Source organism: Adiantum capillus-veneris, chromosome 18 (assembly GCF_014529385.1).
Source record: "Adiantum capillus-veneris isolate H3 chromosome 18, ASM1452938v2, whole genome shotgun sequence".
NCBI lineage: Eukaryota > Viridiplantae > Streptophyta > Polypodiopsida > Polypodiales > Pteridaceae > Adiantum > Adiantum capillus-veneris.
In genome coordinates, this window is record NC_140948.1 from 135,695,785 (window position 1) to 135,714,206 (window position 18,422).

General features: G+C 44.2%; 1 protein-coding gene across 5 annotated transcripts in view; it reads left to right on the forward strand.

The window, feature by feature from the left end:
- Positions 1–9,272: 9,272 nt before the first annotated feature.
- The window catches only part of LOC147436479 (uncharacterized), a 46,070-nt gene continuing 36,920 nt past the window's right edge, over positions 9,273–18,422 (forward strand). The window contains exons 1-3 of one of the 5 annotated variants that reach the window (XM_086489356.1): positions 9,273–10,989; positions 11,136–11,229; positions 11,299–11,435. In XM_086489356.1, the coding sequence (XP_086345482.1) occupies positions 9,339–10,989; positions 11,136–11,206 (1,722 nt within the window). In that variant the 5' untranslated portion in view covers positions 9,273–9,338 and the 3' untranslated portion in view covers positions 11,207–11,229; positions 11,299–11,435. Of the gene's footprint in view, positions 10,990–11,073; positions 11,617–18,422 lie in introns of those variants that run through there. The other 4 variants (XM_086489354.1, XM_086489357.1, XM_086489355.1 and 1 more) reach the window with 4 other exon arrangements.

Sequence of the window (18,422 nt, forward strand, 5' to 3'; positions counted from 1 at the left end):
ATCTTTGGCTCCTTAGCAATAGGCTTTAGGGTCATTGGCTGATGCCCCGATGCTTGTGAGCTAATAGATTTAGGCTCAAGAGACACTCTTTCTCCTTGAATCATTAAATTATCCTCCAATTGGATCGCATTGGTAGTGACTACTTCCCAAGTGGTGATACCTCTAATGACTAGGCCATTGTAGATATCCTTATGTCGTAATCCCCTAATGAATCTATCCAGCAATTGATTATTATTGAAGCGCTCATTTGGATTACAACGAGAATTCAAATGCTTCAAGCGACTAATAAAGTCTCTCACCGACTCTCCTTCCTCTCGTTGGGCTTTTTGAAGCTGAGAGGCTACTCCCCAAAGCACTCCCTCTCGTATGTATTCTTTCAAGAACAGTCTCCTAAGAGTAGGGTAAATCGTTTTTTCTTCCACCCTTAGGGTTCTATACCAATCCCCTGCCTTCCCACTTAAGGTTAGGCTTAAAGCGTTACTCTTATGCAGGTCATTGTGTTCTCCTAGAGAATCGCATATTTGTTCAAACACTTCGATATGCTTTCTCACATCCCCGTCCACTAAATTTTTGTGTGAGCTTGGCTATTTGTACTGCCTTACTTCTAGGTTCTCTATCAGGCAAGTTACGCATATTCTCAGCAATAGATTGACCAATAGCTTGAGCAAATGTTTCCAAGTCACCTAAGTAAGCAGGCACCGTGGATGAAGGCTCTCCAGAGACTACATGTGGAGTAGGTATTGGCATTAGGCTTGGCGCATAGGAAGCCCTTGGGTTCCACATCGAGTACGATGTTGTGCCATGTGGTGGCCCAAAGTTCATATGTGTGGCCCTAGGCATAGCAGACGTCGGATGTGACATGCTAATGCTAGCCGGTATAGTCCCATGGAAATAAGAACTTGGGTGTTGTGGTTGTGGAGCATAGGTAGTTGAAACAATGGGAGGGGTAGGGACTACATAAGTGCGATGACCCATAGGTGCATACGATTGGTACACACTTGTAGGTACTGTTGCAGACATTGAGCTACCATGTAGTGGTGCTTTACTAACAAATGATGTCCATGGCGTGTTTCTCGGCATGCCCATCATTGGGGTAGCATGGTAGCTGTGGTGTCATCAAGGGAAAGATGAGCTAGACTTGGAAAGGTAAAGCTATCACTTGTGGGCTCAGATTGCACTGAGACCCCTGGAGAAACAACATATGGAGGATCCATCGGACTTACCGAGGGAGTCTCCATTTGCGATAAGGTCGGTTGTTTAGCCTTTCCTGTATCCAAGAATCTCATAAGACCCGTTGAAGGCATGTTGATCCCCTTGTTCTGTCTCTCTAACTCAATGACCCTATGGATGACCTCACAAACTCTTTGTTGTTGATCCTCCACACTAGTAGCACCCATTGTGGATTGTAGGACATCTAACCAACCCACGTGATAGGTGTGACCTGTGTATAGGTCAGTCAGAGTTTCTGTTTGTAGTTCGTACTCCCAGTTCTCATTTAAGAACACTCCATCTAGGATTGAGGTGCTAGGGGTGTCCTTTGAGCTAGATGCAATGTTGCTTTCTAGGGGTTGGCCCTTAGCGGTTGCTAAGTCAGGAGCACTCGATTGCTCTCTTAGCAAGGATATTGACATAGGGGCTTTCGCTTTTAACTCTCTTCGTTGCTCCACCTTGCATAAGCTCTCGACTTCCTTTTCCCTCGTTGCAAGGGTATACCACTCAACCTCTTGCACTTCGGCAAGGCTTCTACCATCGGGTAATATGACCTCGGAGGGAAATACTCTGAAGATTCAAGAGGTGCAGTGAATGAAGTATTCACTTGCACATTCTCTAAGGGCATAGGGTCTACGTTGGTCATGAATGGAGAATTTACTTCCCCACCCCCCTCATTTACATCATTAGCTCCATGTTCGAAGCGAGTGGCTCTACTAAAGGTTTCCTTCAGGCGGCTAAGCACGCTCGGCGTGGACCGTGGGCCCATGGCATGCATGTCTTGGCTTGAGTTATCGGGATTAGGCATTGGGAAACCCTCCATGACGTCGTAGTCAGAGGAAGAGTCACTAGCCGCTATGTTGGTCTTGGTTTTTACTACCTTGGGTCCCCGCGAGGGCCCGGAACCTAAAGTAGGTCGATATTGAGAACTCGCGTAAGCCGAAATTCTCTCTAGTTGCTCCGTCTCTAGCACACGACCAAAGCACAGATGCATGTGCCTTTGGCACCCTACAAGCGTCGCGAATAACCTCAAAGATTAACCGCTTACTTTTTTAAGCGTCCGTTTTCACTCGTGGTTTTTACATTTTTAATGTTTTTTAATGATCGAATTTTTTTATTAAAGTGTGTGATAGCTCAAAATGAACGTATCATTCAGAGGGTCATGGTGTGCTTTATAGCACAACGTTCGGTCACCTGAGGCTCCGTTGGTCCTCAAAAAAGTCTATTTTTAGTTACGTATGAAGCTAAAATTCGTAATTTTAAAGGGCGATAGATGCATAAGTCTGAGCGTGAGCTTGGGCGGGTCTGATATTCCCGATCTCGGTCCTACCTTTAAATTTTTTTAATTTTTTCTTAAAAAATATATATATATATATATTTTATTTTAAGGATAAGGTTGTCGCGGCCTGCGCGAGAGCACACACACACTCTACCTACCTACTTCCAACTAATACACCTACTGTTACATACTAACACACTCTATTAGCTCTCACAGATCTACTTCCTACTTATTGTACATTACATTACACAGAACTAACAACCTTAATACTAACACCTTACACAGAGAAAAAACACAGTATCTTTGAAAACTCTATTAACAAAAAAAATACACAGTACTAACACAAAATCCTTCTTCTCAACACACACACACCCTCCTTCCTTACCTTTCCTACAATTGAAATTGCACCACAAAAGAAGCACAGAGTGCCATTCAAGCTTAGTGTATGGCATTCCCCAGCAACGACGCCAAAAATGTGCGCGTATGTCGCACGTGTCAATGCAAGGAACTTGTCGATACACTGTGTGCGAGCCACAAATGGCTCCAAGCACACAACAAGCCTAAACTAGTAAGCTCAAAGATGGCGTTGGTGTGTCACTCACTGCTCTACGCTTCCTGTCGTGGAGGATTCCTCGTCGCGAAGAAGAGGGAGACGCCGCTACGCCGCGCTCAACCGCCTCGCCGCCATCGTGCCGCCGCAATGCTCGATCTCTCTCTCTCTCTCTCTCTCTCTCTCTCTCTCTCTCTCTCTCTCTCTCTCTCTCTCTCTCTCGCATACACACACACACACACAAGGAGATGAAGAAGAAGAAGATGGAGATGGAGCAAGAGCACTCTTCAATTGCACAAATGAGAGAATGAGTGAGTTTTAGGTTTAGTTGACTTTTATATGAGCTCGCCCCATTCACACTTGGGCGCCCATGCTTAGCCAACTAATCCCTTGAATGCTCCAGTTAGAGTGCGCCTCTCATCAATGATCACTCTTACCCTGTTCCTATTGGACCGACAAGCCCGGTACTTGACTCTACCAAGTAAATAATACAACGTCCGTCGTATGTCGTAGGTGATAGGGTGTCTGTAAGCCGTGAGGGTTAACAGACAACCTTGCTGATCTTTTCAGAAAGGCATTGTCTCGTGAGAAGTTCGAAGCTTTCTCACAAAGCTTTGGGCCTACTCCCCTTTGTGGAATGATCATGTCCTCAAGGCATGGCACTTCCCTATACTCTATGTGCCAGCTCTCGCTCATCGCATCACTCCCAGGGGGGATTTGTTACGATATACATGTAGTAATGATGTGTGTGAACACACTTAGGATTGTCAGGGGCATTTTTTCCCTCAGTAGGAGGGTTTTTCTCCCGTGCATTCTATATGCACCGATCACTCTAGGGCTATCTTATCTTACCCTTGCACAGTAAGTAAAACTACTCTCTATTGTGTGCCTTGAGCTTCTTTCGTCTTCTCCAACCTATGTGCTTTCCCTGCAACCCTATTTCCAAAGAGAGAGAGAGAGAGAGAGAGAGAGAGAGAGAGGGAGCCTACAGTCTCCTACAAAATGAGAAAGAGAGACAGAGGTAGCCTCTGCCTGCTCCCTACACACGTGACCTACAAAACTCCAAGGGGGGGAGGGAAGAGAGAGAGAGAGAGAGAGAGAGAGAGAGAGAGAGAGAGAGAGAGAGAGAGATAGTTCTATTATCGTCCTTGGAGGTCAAATATGACCTATGGGACCAAATGAACATGTCACGTGGTGTGAGTGGAGGTCATAAGTGACTCTCGATGCTAAAAAATGGTTGAAATGAGCGTCGCAATAGAGAGTCCACATCGTGGTTGGGAGAGGAAGGTACGTAGGGAGAGCTCATGGCTGAATATATGGGGAAAAGAGGACCTAATGTGGTCAAAAGCTGAGCACTCAAGTAGTGTGTGGTACTCACTCTCTCGCACTTGACGAGGGCATAAGGTGCAAAGCCGATGAGACTCCTCGTCTGTGCCCCAACATTCTGTCTCGCAGTGTAGAGAATGGGAGCTAAGACGAATGGAGGCAATGGTGCGGATTGCACTCAATGGGATGGGCTCAAGGATGTAGGGATGGGTTCGGTTACCACGTTCAAAGAAGAAGTGAGATTTGTAGTTTGGGGCAATGTGTGTTGTGAAATGGCTGAAGCGAGAACCTCCGAATTTCTCCCAAGCCGTGATACATTGGCGTTGTAAGAAGGCCTCATTAACTTGGGAGTCTATCAACGCATCCTTGACCAAGTGACATGCATCCCATCTTCCAAACCATTTCTTGATGTCAAGCATCCACCCTGAACTTAGTATTTTGCTCTTGCATGTCTTTTGGACCTTTTGACTTGCTTCATATGCGATTCTAGGAAGTCGATACAAAGGGCTACGTTGTGTCTTAAGCATGTACTCCACAGTCCTTTGCATGCCCAAGACCTCAATGGGAAGCGATTCAAACTCAAGAAGTAAGAGCATGTAGGGTGTTTGTGTCTTGACTTGGAGAAAGTTGGTGAGAAAACGCTTTTGGACATTCTCAAACTCTTTCCAAGTAGACTTCCCGATGCTACCACCCCACACCTCCACTCCGTAAAGAAGCACCGGTGTCACCAATGTGTCAAAGAGGTACTTTTTGAGAGTCCAACACTTGATCTCTCCAGCATTGCACATATTCTCAAATGCATAATAAGCCCTCTTTCTGGCTTCCAAGCGACGCATTGCGCAATCCTTCCATCTATGATTGGATGGAACCTCAAGGCCAAGGTACTCGAAGCTATCTACCACTTCAAGTTGCTCATTGTTGTATACAATGCATGGATTTTCATCATTGAGGGTCTTTACAAGCATAACCTTGGTTTTGGATTCATTCACGATCAGCCCGCTATGTAGGCAAAAGCGTTCCAAGACACTCATAAGCTTTTGTGCATCTTCTAAGGTATGTGCCAAGAGCACTACATCATCAGCATAAAGCAAAAGCATGATCACCGTATTTCCGATCTTAACCTCTTCTATGCCTTCTTCTTGCATAAAATCAAGAACCATGCATTCCACTTCATCAATGAGTAGCCCAAAGAGGGTTGGGGAAAGTGGGCATCCTTGTTTGACACCAATGGTGCTTGCAAAAAATTCTGAAATTCCATCTCCATACGTAGTCAACATATCACTTTTTGGTGGATGCAAAAGACTACATGCATAAATTCTATCGGCACTTGAAGGCTTTGCATACGTCTCCAAAGATTTCCTCGCGGTACCATGTCAAAAGCTTTTTTGAAATCCACAAAGCAACAATACAACTTTTTTCCTTTCAATCGAGACGCTTCCATAAGAACTCGAAGAGTGACAAGGTGATCAACAGTGCTATGATGCTTTCGAAAACCTGCTTGGCCTAGTGCACGCTTGCCGTTCTTTTCAGCCCATTCGCTTATCTTCATCTCCATAATACATCCAAATAACTTTGCCATCAAAGAACCAACCATTATAGTGCGATAGTTGTTCACATTGTTTAATCTCCTCCTTTGTGCAAAGGTTTTATCCAATTTTCACTCCAATCATGAGGCATGCCATACTGAAGTGCAAGGTTAAACATATCACATATCCAATATCATGTTTTCTTGCTTGTCCATTTAATCATTTCAGCCTTGACACCTTGAAGGTCCCCTGCCTTGCGGGTAGCAAGTTTCTCAAGCGTGCAACATACATCTTCAATGGTAAAGAAGGGAGGCATAAATGAAAGGGAGCTACAACACTCCATCTTATCAACATTGGGTTGCTCATAGAGGTTCTTGCAATGCATATACATATCCTCAAGAGTCAAGTCATCGAAGCTCTCAACACGCTTGCCTTTTAGATTTTGCCAAAACTTGCCACATGCATGTGCTTTCTCTTGCGCTAAAAGAAGTTGTTTTTTGACTTCCCACCTTCTCCTCTTTTTTTGAACAAGTGCTTTGTATGTGTGTGAATGTTCCAAGTAACTTTCCTTGTCTTTGCTTACATCCAACCTTAGTAAGTGTTTTCGGGCTTGACTACATTCCCTGTCGAACCATTTCTTCTTGGTGCTACCCTTCTTAGATCTTTTGCAAGACATGTGTTTCACCGCAAAGCATTCCCTCAGACAAGAGCAAATTACTTCTTTGAAAACTTTCCACTTGCATTCTAATGTTCGGCTCTCTTGATGCTCTGTCATGCTTAACATTTGGTCCACCATATCAACATATATAAGAGCTCGTCTGAAGCCTAGACGTAGGCACAAATGATTCACATCATGATTGGGGGTTACATGCTCATGTCTTTTACCACACTTGAGATCAATACATAGCACCCTATGATCCGATTCTGGATTCCATTCACCAAGTGTAAAGCTTTGTATGCATTCTAGAGTAGCTTTCGAAAACAACATATAGTCGATCACACTATCACCATTGTGCTTTCTACATGTAAAGTCATTGGTGCTTTGCCATAAAGATACACCATTTGCAGTGAGCATTCTGGTACTATTGCACATATGTAGAAGTGACTTTCCATAGTGATCCAATTCTTTTGCATCATTAGAACTTCGATTATACATGTATGAGTCATCCATTCTTCTTGAAACATGCGGCATGTCAACTTGTTGTGTGTCGTGTTGTAACGTATTTGTGCGAGCATTCATGTATCCAAAGACAATGACTTCACCTTGGTCCTTGTAATGAGCAATGTCTTCCTCTAGTTCAACAAAGGGCTGATCTCTATCCATATCCAAGCGAGTATAAAAGTTGGAGTCGTAGTGAGGAATGTAGCAACCAACCACAAACATGACTTGACCATTGGGTGGGCTGCTTTTCAGCCATAAGTAGCGTTTATACTTATCTTCTTTGACAATGGAAACATCTTTCAAACCCTTTTTGATCATACATGCTACGCCTCCTTGGCCTCTACGTTGCTTTGCATTTTTGGTCCACATCAAAGAATGCACATCATATTTGTCAAATCCAAGAATTCGTTGTGCATCATGCTCCCATGTTTCGACAAGAAGTATCGCATCGAAGTCATTGGTAAGCTCATCAATGCCAATTCCCGCATTCCATGGATAGCCGTTACAATTCCAAAAGCTTATTCGCGAGCGTGAGTTGGTCTCATAGATCACGTGTCCCTATTTGTTGGGTGGACTTGCATCCTCCTCGAGTGACTTTTCTTCTTGAGATGACACCTTGACCTTCTTGGTTCTTTCCTCATATGCTTTGCGACGTACATTTTGTTGCATAAGAGTGCGATCCTCATATACATTACAACCCGTTCCTTTGAGGTAGATCCAACTATTGTCAAGGATGATCTTTCTCTTTACCTCATCAGCCATGGTACATACAATAGGTCTTTCTCCCGAGCGAGGGACTCCTTGTTTTCCAACTCGATGTGCACCGTAAGCCATGATTCCAGACATGCCAAAGTGTGTAGCAAAAAACTCTTCAATAGCAACCGCAAGAGATTGAGGTGTTTCCATGCTTTCCTCCTTGATTCCACGAATGACAATGTTCTTTGAGCGTTTTTGCCGTTCTTGCAATTCTTGAGTGTCCACATTCTCTACATTCTTTGCTTGGACAACGACTTGCATGATAGGAGATGTAGAAACCACATTATCCTTACATATATCAACCCATGATTTGGATGCATTTCTCATCTCACATACATCATGTCATATTGTATCTATCGTTTCCTCTTTCAATACATGATCACTCTCAACTTTGCTCAAGCGCTCTTTCATTACATTCATGTCCACAAGAGAGCGCTTACATTCTTCAACTTCATTCTCAAGATGTACCAAGCATGTTGTTTGCATTTCAAGAACCTTCTTGAGGTGCTCATTCTCCACAACAAGAACTCTTAAAGTACCATTCTCCATTGCAAGTGCGCGCAACTCTTCACCTTGCTTGTTGACGGTTTCTTGTAATGAGATCAAGTAAGCAATGATCATTGCTTCCGTTGTTGTAGACGATGTGGTTGTATTAGCATCCAAATTCCTTGGAGATTTTGCATCATTCTCCATGGAGAGAGAGAGAGAGAGAGAGAGAGAGAGAGAGAGAGAGAGAGAGAGAGAGAGAGAGAGTCCCCAATCTACAGTCTCCTACAAAACGAGAAAGACAGACAGAGGTAGCCTCTGCCTGCCCCCTACACACGTGACCTGCAAAACTACGAGAGAGAGAGAGAGAGAGAGAGAGAGAGAGAGAGAGAGAGAGAGAGAGAGAGAGAACAAAAGAATGTACGATTTTCTCTTTTTTTTGTGATGTGGGACAAAAATACTACTCAATAACTCTTTATAATATGGAATCTTGCAAGGTTTTGTTTACTCGAAGTTGTAACACTTCCTTAAAATTGGAGAGTTGATGCATTCGAACCACACTCAATCCAAGCAAAGCATTCTTCAAGCACTGAGCTAAATCAGGGGGCAAACGCCCACGGAGCTCACCGTGGTGCGCATTAGAGAAGAAAAAAACTACATGTGCATGCTGTCGTTGCCTGTATTGCCACCACTTGCTTTATCGTGTTCTTCTTTACTGCCGGCATGTGTGCCGCCTCCATTGCCACCATGTGATGCCACTTCCCACGTCCACACCTCCTGCTTCTGCAACTTATTGTGCATGGTGCTCCTTTGCTTGCTCACATCGCCCACGTTCTAGGTCTCGCACCTCCCACTTCTGCAACCTATTGCGCGTGCTACCGCCACCTTTCCTTGCTCACGTCACCGAGGTCTCACTAGACACTAATAAGACCAGGTTGGAGAATTGGCCACAAGTTGAAGAGCGAAATAAAATGGAATGAACAATTATTATTATGATTTCCATTATAACGGGAAGGCCTGTTTTCCTGTGTAGAGCAAGGCAAGATGAGCTTCCTTGCAGACAACAAGAGCCAGCAACGTTTCGCTGTGGACGGCGCTACGGGCCAGGAGCCCCCACTGAAGAGGTTGCGGAGTGTTCTTGGTGCAGACCCCACTGTAGGCGATGGTGCGGCATTAGGGTTAGCCCGTGCAGTCGCAGACCCTCTTTCCATCGCTGCATATGGCAATTCTTTATTGGGGGCTGACGCCAGGGCTTGGCCTCTTCGAGCAGGTCTTGATGCCCAGCTGCTCGCTGCTTCTGGATTATCCGGTTCTCTGGGGTCTCTTGGATCGCTTGGAGCTCTTGGGTCTTTTGGCTCACTGGGAATGTCCTCTACTGCAGCTGCTTTTATTGAACGCAATCTATCCAACTTGGATGCCTCTCATGCGATGGCTTTCAAGGATCTCAGCCTTGTTTCTACTGCAGGCATTCAGCTCCCTGTTCCAAATGCTCGTTTAAAAACAAAGCTTTGCAAACACTTCATTGAAAATAACTGTAAGTTTAAGGAGATGTGCAGTTTTGCTCACAGCATTGAGGAACTCAAGAAGATGCCTGGTGAAGGAGATCCGGAAGGAAAGTCACTTCTGGAGAGATACAAAGCAAAGGCTGAAGCTGAGAAGCAGTCTTCAGTGCAGGATGCTTCGGTTGTTGGTGCAGTTGATTTTAAGACCAAACTTTGCAAGTTTTTCATTGTTGGCGAATGCAAGTTCAAGGAAGGATGCCATTTTGCCCATGGGATAAACGAGCTCAAAAAACTGCCAGAAGATGGCGATGATATGGAAAAAGCTCTCTTGGAGTGGTACAAGGCCAAGGCAGGGCTTTCGAGGAGTGAGCCTGCTCAATCAGTTACTCAGACGGAGTCTCTTGTATCCACCTCCACTCTTGTGAAGACAAAGCTTTGCAAGCATTTTATCTCTGGTAATTGCAAATTCAAAGAAAGTTGCACGTTTGCTCACAGCATAGGAGAGTTGAAGAGCCTCCCTGGGGAGGGAGATGATGCTGGTAAGGCCCTCCTTGAGCTGTATCAAATAAAAATGGAGGCTGAAAAGCCTACATTGGCTGAAACGAAAGAGACATTGACCTCTGGGGCAGCTGCCATTGTTGAAGCGGTGGAGGAAGCTTGTGTAGATGTACAGACAACCCTGAAGTGTGAGTCTGCGATCACCACAGCGACTGAAGCAAAAGTCGATGATAAATCTGTACGGTTGCTGAAGACAAAAATGTGCAAGCATTTTCTTGTAGGGGCTTGCAAATACAATAAAAATTGCACCTTTGCGCATGCCATTGAGGAATTGAAACCCCCAGCAGATCCAAATGATACTCAACAAATTACTCAGCCTGTACAATCTTCTCAGCAAGCTGATGGGAAGCCAAATGAGGGACCTACTCAAACCAAGGATGATAAGCAGGGATTGCTCAAGACAAAGCCTTGCAGATTCTTTTCAGAGGGTACCTGCCGCTTTGGAAATGCTTGTGCATTTGTTCATAGTGACCAAATGCATGCAACTGGCAGCAATGGAAGTGCCTCTGAAAGGGGTGCACTACAAGGGCCTGGTGAGATCAAGGCAACTTATAAAACTCGTCTTTGCAACATGTGGGAGAGAGACAAAACATGCTCGTTTGGTGCCAAGTGCCACTTCGCCCATGGAGCTGAAGGTCTTTTATCTCCAACTATTTTAAATTTCTTTCTTTTTGTTTGGTCTCTAGAAATTTTTGTCAACTTTTCCAGTTTTCGTGCAGAGCTGCGTCAGAGACCTGGGCCCATGGCTCCTGCGACTAACAATTTGACGCATGCCTTACAGCTGGACGCACTTGCTCGAGCTCAACAACTGGCTCTGTCCTCTTCTGGTTCTTATTCCTACGACGTCACTGATACCAATTGGAGGCCATTTCAAGGTACTGATGAAGCTATTCATGGGCTGGGAGGGGGGCTTGGTATTGTGAATGAAAGAATGCTTGACACAGGCGCTGCTGAAATACTGCACTTAAGGAATTTACTTCAGAATTATGGTCAGCTTGAGCCAGCAAGCTCTTTGACATCTCTATCTTCATTGGGAGGAGCAAATGTAGGGTTCACACCCAACATTTTTGCCAATCTGCCTTCATGGCCAACCAGGTAAATGGGGAAACTTCTAAAGTGGGAACAACTGTATGAGTTGCTGCTAGCTGTAACTTGCATGCAGATTGATTAAGCATCATAGCTAGTGCCCTTCACTGTTAATCATTTGTTGGCGATTTTGGGAAATCAAAATGCCCTGATTTTACAGGACAGTTTCCAACTTAGTGGCTTATTCGCTTCCTTGTCTTTCCCCCTCTCTTCTCCCGTCCTCTCTCTTCCTTTCCTGTTGTTCTATTGTCTCCACCTATCTTTCATGTCTTATTCCGGTCAATGGTACCTCATGCGATTGCTTATCTGTATGTCATGCTGATTCTTTGATGCAGTGTGGCACTTATATCTACTTGCTATAGATGTATTCATGTATGTGAGCAGTGTAAGAGCAACGTCTGTAAGACTGGAAGCACCTGGCATATACTTGTTTCAGAAAATATCGTTAACAGTTAAGCTTTGAGGCCTGTCCTTTTTTCATTAATTGTCAACTATCGAAGTCAAGGGAGGAACCATTTGTTAAGTCTGGGCAAAATTGAAATAATAACAATAATTTTGGTTTATCATTCATTTTACGATTTCTAAATTTTTACCCTTTCTTTTTTACTTAGCTTGGAGTTGAGTTGTTCCATGAATAAATAGTGCTCAATAATATATAGCAACCTTAAAACTGGAACCTCTTTATCATGCACATCTCTTTATTGTGCGTATTCATTTTTGTCCCTCCTCACAGTTTGTAAGTTAAGATTTTTGACCTTATCAAGATATGTGTGTATCTATGCTTGTGGGAGGGGACCTCTGAATCCATAGTTACCCTTCTTTTTAGAAAGCAAGATTAAGACATTGCCTTTTGGTATCTTGTATGGTTGTTTTTGGAGCTTGTGAGGTTGCAATTATAGTGTCTTTGTACCACTAGGAGACATTTTCGAAGATATGGATCGTCAGACATCTTATATAGATGACGGTTTTGTTGATTGTTAACATATATCTACATCTCTCTTTTTTTTTTGGTTTTTTTTTGGAGGTTCTTGCTCTGCAAGTTTAAATATAGAATCTTTTAGGGGAGGTTTTCTTGATGATTCCTCCTATTAGTAGGCATTGATGTAGCTGTGAATGTAGGCTTGCAGTGCCTCTTGCGCTTGCAGTGGTTACGCCATGGTTGCCTTGGATTGGGACCTTTTCGGCTCCTATTTGGTGTTCAAGATTGCTAAGAAGTTCATACGGTTGTCCAATGTGCAATGTGCTGCCAAATATATATGTAGAAAGGATTTTTCGGTGTAACCTCTAGATTCATTGATGTCTCCAATGACATAAGAAAGATGGTTGTCGGATGTGTAGACAATAGAAGGTCTACAAGTGGTACTTGTTCACATTTGGTGGTGGAGCCATTTGATGGGTATCTTGGTTACAATAGTGTGTGACATTAGCTACGAGCGAGACAGAGTACATCGGAGCCATTGAAGCTTGCAAGGAAGCCATGTGGCTTACACGTCTAGTGGGAGATCTTAGCATCACATGTGAGGTATTGTGTTGCATTGTGACAAAGAATCCGATGTTCATGCCAATATCAAACATGTAGACGTAAAGTATCATTTTATTAGCGAAGTGTAGGAAGTTTAGCATGTAGAGCTTGTCAAGGTCCATACTCATGATAAACCTTCATCCAGAGTGGTTTGCACATTGCAGAATGCTGATGGCATAGGTGTCAAAGTCGACTATGCGGAAGCGTACAAACCAGTGGGAGTGAGCGCGAGAGAGAGAGAATGAGAGTCTCTTGAACCAATCAACCTTGGCAATGAATAACTGAATGTGTGTACAATGGAGGCAAGGGGTTGCTTATTGTTAGGTGCAGCGGAATGAATGTTGTATTTTCTCAAGATTAGTGATCTTTATTGCTCAAGGTTCCTTTTAGTTCTTCAGGGAAAGAGAGAGCTTTCCGTCTTGTAGAGTGCTGTGGTCACGAACAAAGTGAGTGGATGTTGTGTGTGCAAATGAATGAGACTGAGAGAAGGAGAGAGAAGAGATACGACACCGAGAGGTTGTAAAACCCTCCTCCGAAGGCCCCACTCTCGTCGGCGAAAGTGGTCTACTTTGATTGCTCAAAGGTGTACAATGCGAATGCAATGGACTGATGCAATGGGACCATGCCGATGACGACGACGATGGTGACGACGGCGACTTGGGCTGAAATCTGGGATCTTCTTGATGCTGAATTTCTGGGACTGTTTTGGTGGCTGAAAATGACTGTTTTGGGTTGTGTTCTTATGGCTGAAAATGGGGAACCATCTGCAGCCTTTTTGGGTTGATCTGCTACCTTTGCTAAGGCTGAAAATCTGCGTTTCGACTGCTGAATTTCTGATCCAAAAACGCTGGAATTTTTAGGGTTTGCTGCGTTTTTAGGGTTTCTGCAGAAAACGCTGAAGGGCTGAATCATGTAAGCTGAGAATCTGCCACAAAACGCTGAGGGATGCTGGTGGTCTGGCGTTAGTAAAACGCTAAAGCTGGGGCTGATTCTGTCATGGGAAACAAGCGCCAAGAGAGGGAAACTTCAAGGCGATGGTGCTGCGGGGAGTGGCCTCGCCAAGCGAATGGAGAGGGTTCTTGCTGAGAGAGGGTGGGACACGTGTTGCTTGGGGAAGCCTGCTGTGTCTTTGCTCATCTGCCAATTTGTGTTAACTTGGGTTTGCTTATATATTAACTTAGCAAATTTGCCCTACTTACTTTTGTAGGAAAGTCACTTAAAAATAATAAGTGAAAATCCCAATAAATAGGAAAATAGGCTAATTGCATTGGAAAATTCCCCTAACTGATGCGAATGGATTCTGATGGGAATTCCGATGATCATGCTGTGTGCAACCGGAGGATATGCATCTATGCTAAGTGACTGGGCATGCACGGTCTACGAGTAGACTCACAAAAGTGCCAGATCACTGCTAATCTAGACTTGACTTAACTGACTGAACCCTGTTGTGGTGTAGCTTGTTCACGGACACATAGGGTTGGGATGTGTCAGGTGACATCCCCTCCTTTTCAAAGTGAGGTACTGGTACCGAACTGTATGGCGTTGAGGGAGATCGCCAACAGCATCCGGAATCCTAGAAGGGACTCTTCGCCGGCCCACTCTGATGTGTGGGTCGTGCGGTACTTGAACTTCATAAAGGTCTGCAATGCTTGCTTCTTTGGGCCGCGCCGAAAGCGACACAAAGTCTTCTGAATCTCCTTTCTTGCTTCAACTTCGTCTAGAGTCCTGCTTCTTTCGTCTTCAAGAATCTCCATGGCTGAAAATTCCTGAAACCATCTCCAACACAAAACCATGAACATAAGGAAAAAAATATTGTATTCTCTAAAGATTGTGTATGCAATGTAGATGAACATAGATACGGAGTGACAACCCGTTCATCAAACACATGCAAACAATGCGCTCGAATCTTTTCTGTTTGATTGAAATCAATCAACTGTGGCAAATCACAATGGAAATGCCCATGCTTGGTGCTCATACAATCATGTGCTCTTTCGGAAACTGTGTCATGCCAAGGAAGAGACATGCAATGCGACTTCCTTACATACAAACTTTTCAACTTTTCATGAACAATCCGCATACATTCGTGCTCATTCATGAGAGAAACGTGCTCAACATACAATATGTCATGCCTAGGAAAAGGGGTCACATAACGATGCTGACTAAAATACAGGAAACCTTCACGAATGAAACACTCGAACAATGCGTGCGTATCAATCATGCGAACACATAATACTTCTTGTGATGGTTCTTTGGACCAAGGCTCGAGAGCCAAGATCTGTTCGTCCTGAATGATCGAATCGTCTTGTGGGGGTTCTTTGGACCTCGACTCGAAAGCCAAGATCTCTTTTTCGTGATTGATCGAATCTACGAGGAGGTTAGCTTCGCTAGAAAAAGCATCAACTAACACATTATCCTTGTGAACAATCACATCATCTTCATGCAACTCATCATGCTTGTGAGAAATCACATCTTGATCATGCAAATCATCATGCTTGTCATTGTCATCCAAATCATTATGCAAATCATTGGCATCCAAATCATCATGCTTATCATTGTGCTTCAAATCATCATGCAAATCATTATCATTCAATTCATCATGCTTCTCATTATTATGTAAATCATTATCAATCAAATCATCATCATGCTTCACACAATCACGCAAATCCTGTGTATCCTGCTTTGGAGAAGAAGAGACTGAGAGAGTCTCCTTTTCCTGATCTTGTGCGAATTGCGCCTGCACAATAGAAAAGAGTCGCAAGAACTCTTCCATGTGTTGGTCGCTCTTTTCTTTTTGTGCTTTGATCTCGCGATCAAAATCTGCTTGTCTTGCTTAGCTCGCTGCTTGTCTTTCTGCTTCGGCTTTTGCGTGTCTCGTTCCATTTCTTTGAATTCACGATGCAATTTGGCTTGTCGTTCTTTGGCTTCCAAGCGTGCTTGTTGGCGCTCACGCGCTATGGCTGCCATTCTTACGGCATATCTTGCTCTGCGTTGTAAATTTTGTTCCATAAACAACAGCTTCAACTCCTCCTTTGGAGTTAATGCAATCGGTGTCGTAGATGGGGAAGGGTCAGAAAAACCTCCTGGTGGGGAAAATTCTTCTTCGCCTCTCTCATGCTCATCACTTCCAAGCGAAGTATCCAATCCGCTTTGAGTGATGACCATTCTGAAGTCGTGGGTTCTTGTGGGTTCTTGGGGGTCTTGGGTTCTTAAGTCCACGAGGAACTTGGGTTCTTGCGGGTCTTGGGTTCTTAAGTTCACGAGGAACTTGGGTTCTTGGGGGGTCTTGGGTTCTTAAGTTCACGAGGAACTTGGGTTCTTGGGGGTTTTTTTTTCGCTCACTAATCGTGTTGGAGAAGGATCTTCTCTTCACCCGAGTTCTACCCTTTTCTGCGGGCGCACCCCTTGGCGGCCTTGCACTCACACCAAGGTTGCTTTTTCCCACCTCACGTCGATTGGCCGGCCGCTAAGTGCACGGTCCGCTCTCAATGAGTGAAAAGAGACACAAGGGGAGGTTGGACAAGCCCTTCTTTCTTGGGATTCCTGTCACTCTTCAACAAAACACGATTAGGAATCGCCACGCCCAAGTAAACTTGGGTTCGTGCGATCACAACAAGGAAAAAAAATTCTTGTGGTTCTTTCCTTGAGTAATGCAGAACACTTTTAAAGCTCTGATACCAATGTTAGGTGCAGCGGAATGAATGTTGTATTTTCTCAAGATTAGTGATCTTTATTGCTCAAGGTTCCTTTTAGTTCTTTAGGGAAAGAGAGAGCTTTCCGTCTTGTAGAGTGCTGTGGTCACGAACAAAGTGAGTGGATGTTGTGCGTGCAAATGAATGAGACTGAGAGAAGGAGAGAGAAGAGATACGACACCGAGAGGTTGTAAAACCCTCCTCCGAAGGTCCCACTCTCGTTAGCGAGAGTGGTCTACTTTGATTGCACAAAGGTGTACAATGCGAATGCAATGGGACCATGCCGATGACGACGACGATTGTGACGACGACGACTTGGGCTGAAATCTGGGATCTTCTTGATGCTGAATTTCTGGGACTGTTTCGGTGGCTGAAAATGACTGTTTTGGGCTGTGTTCTTATGGCTGAAAATGGGGAACCATCTGCAACCTTTTTGGGCTGATCTGCTACCTTTGCTAAGGCTGAAAATCTGCGTATCGACTGCTGAATTTCTGATCCAAAAACGCTGGAATTTTTAGGGTTTGCTGCGTTTTTAGGGTTTTTGCAGAAAACGTTGAAGGGCTGAATCATGTAAACTGAGAATCTGCCACAAAAACGCTGAGGGATGCTGGCGGTGGTCTGGCGTTAGTAAAACGCTAAAGCTGGGGCTGATTCTGTCATGGGAAACTAGCGCCAAGAGAGGGAAACTTCAAGGCGATGGTGCTGCGGGGAGTGGCCTCGCCAAGGGAATGGAGAGGGTTCTTGTGAGAGAGGGTGGGACACCTGTTGCTTGGGGAAGCCTGCTGTGTCTTTGCTCATCTGCCAATTTGTGCTAACTTGGGTTTGCTTATATATTAACTTAGCAAATTTGCCCTACTTACTTTTGTAGGAAAGTCACTTAAAAATAATAAGTGAAAATCCCAATAAATAGGAAAATAGGCTAATTGCATTGGAAAATTCCCCTAACTGATGCGAATGGATTCTGATGGGAATTCCGATGATCATGCTGTGTGCAACCGGAGGATATGCATCTATGCTAAGTGACTGGGCATGCACGGTCTACGAGTAGACTCACAAAAGTGCCAGATCACTGCTAATCTAGACTTGACTTAACTGACTGAACTGTTGTGGTGTAGCTTGTCCACGGACACATAGGGTTGGGATGTGTCACGTGACACTTATATAGCAACCTCAGTAAATTGTTCTACCCAGACTTTGAAAAATGAGTAAAATAAATACCTAAAAGCCAAACTAAATAATGGGGGCAGTTCACTTGAGCTGCCAAAACTCTTAACACCCTCTTTGCAGCTCATAGTGGACATCAATAGTGAGACGATGTCCATGAAGAAGCTACCATGGACACCCCAGTAGAAGGACTTGGACTATGGGATACACCTTGGTTTTGCTACCCTCAACTTTGTACCTGAAATTAATGCCATCTTGAGCATTGGTTGCCTTTTTAGAAAATTTGAATTGTAGACCACACTACGTCCAATAATCCCCATTTGTGAACTGTGAACACATCACGTCCAAAATATAAAACTTCATGATAACGAATTGTGGAACACATCCTGTCTATGATCCGACTAACAATAATGGATTGGTGCACTCATCCATAGTGTTTTGACGTCTGATTGGTTCCTTGCTAGATGCATATGCATTGAACTCAGACCTACGGGTCCAAACACCGATAACTTGAACTCCAACACAAGGGTCCAAATTAATTATAGGGAGCACTTCTTACCTGTCACGTGACACATCCCAACCCTATGTCTCCGTGGACAAGCTACAC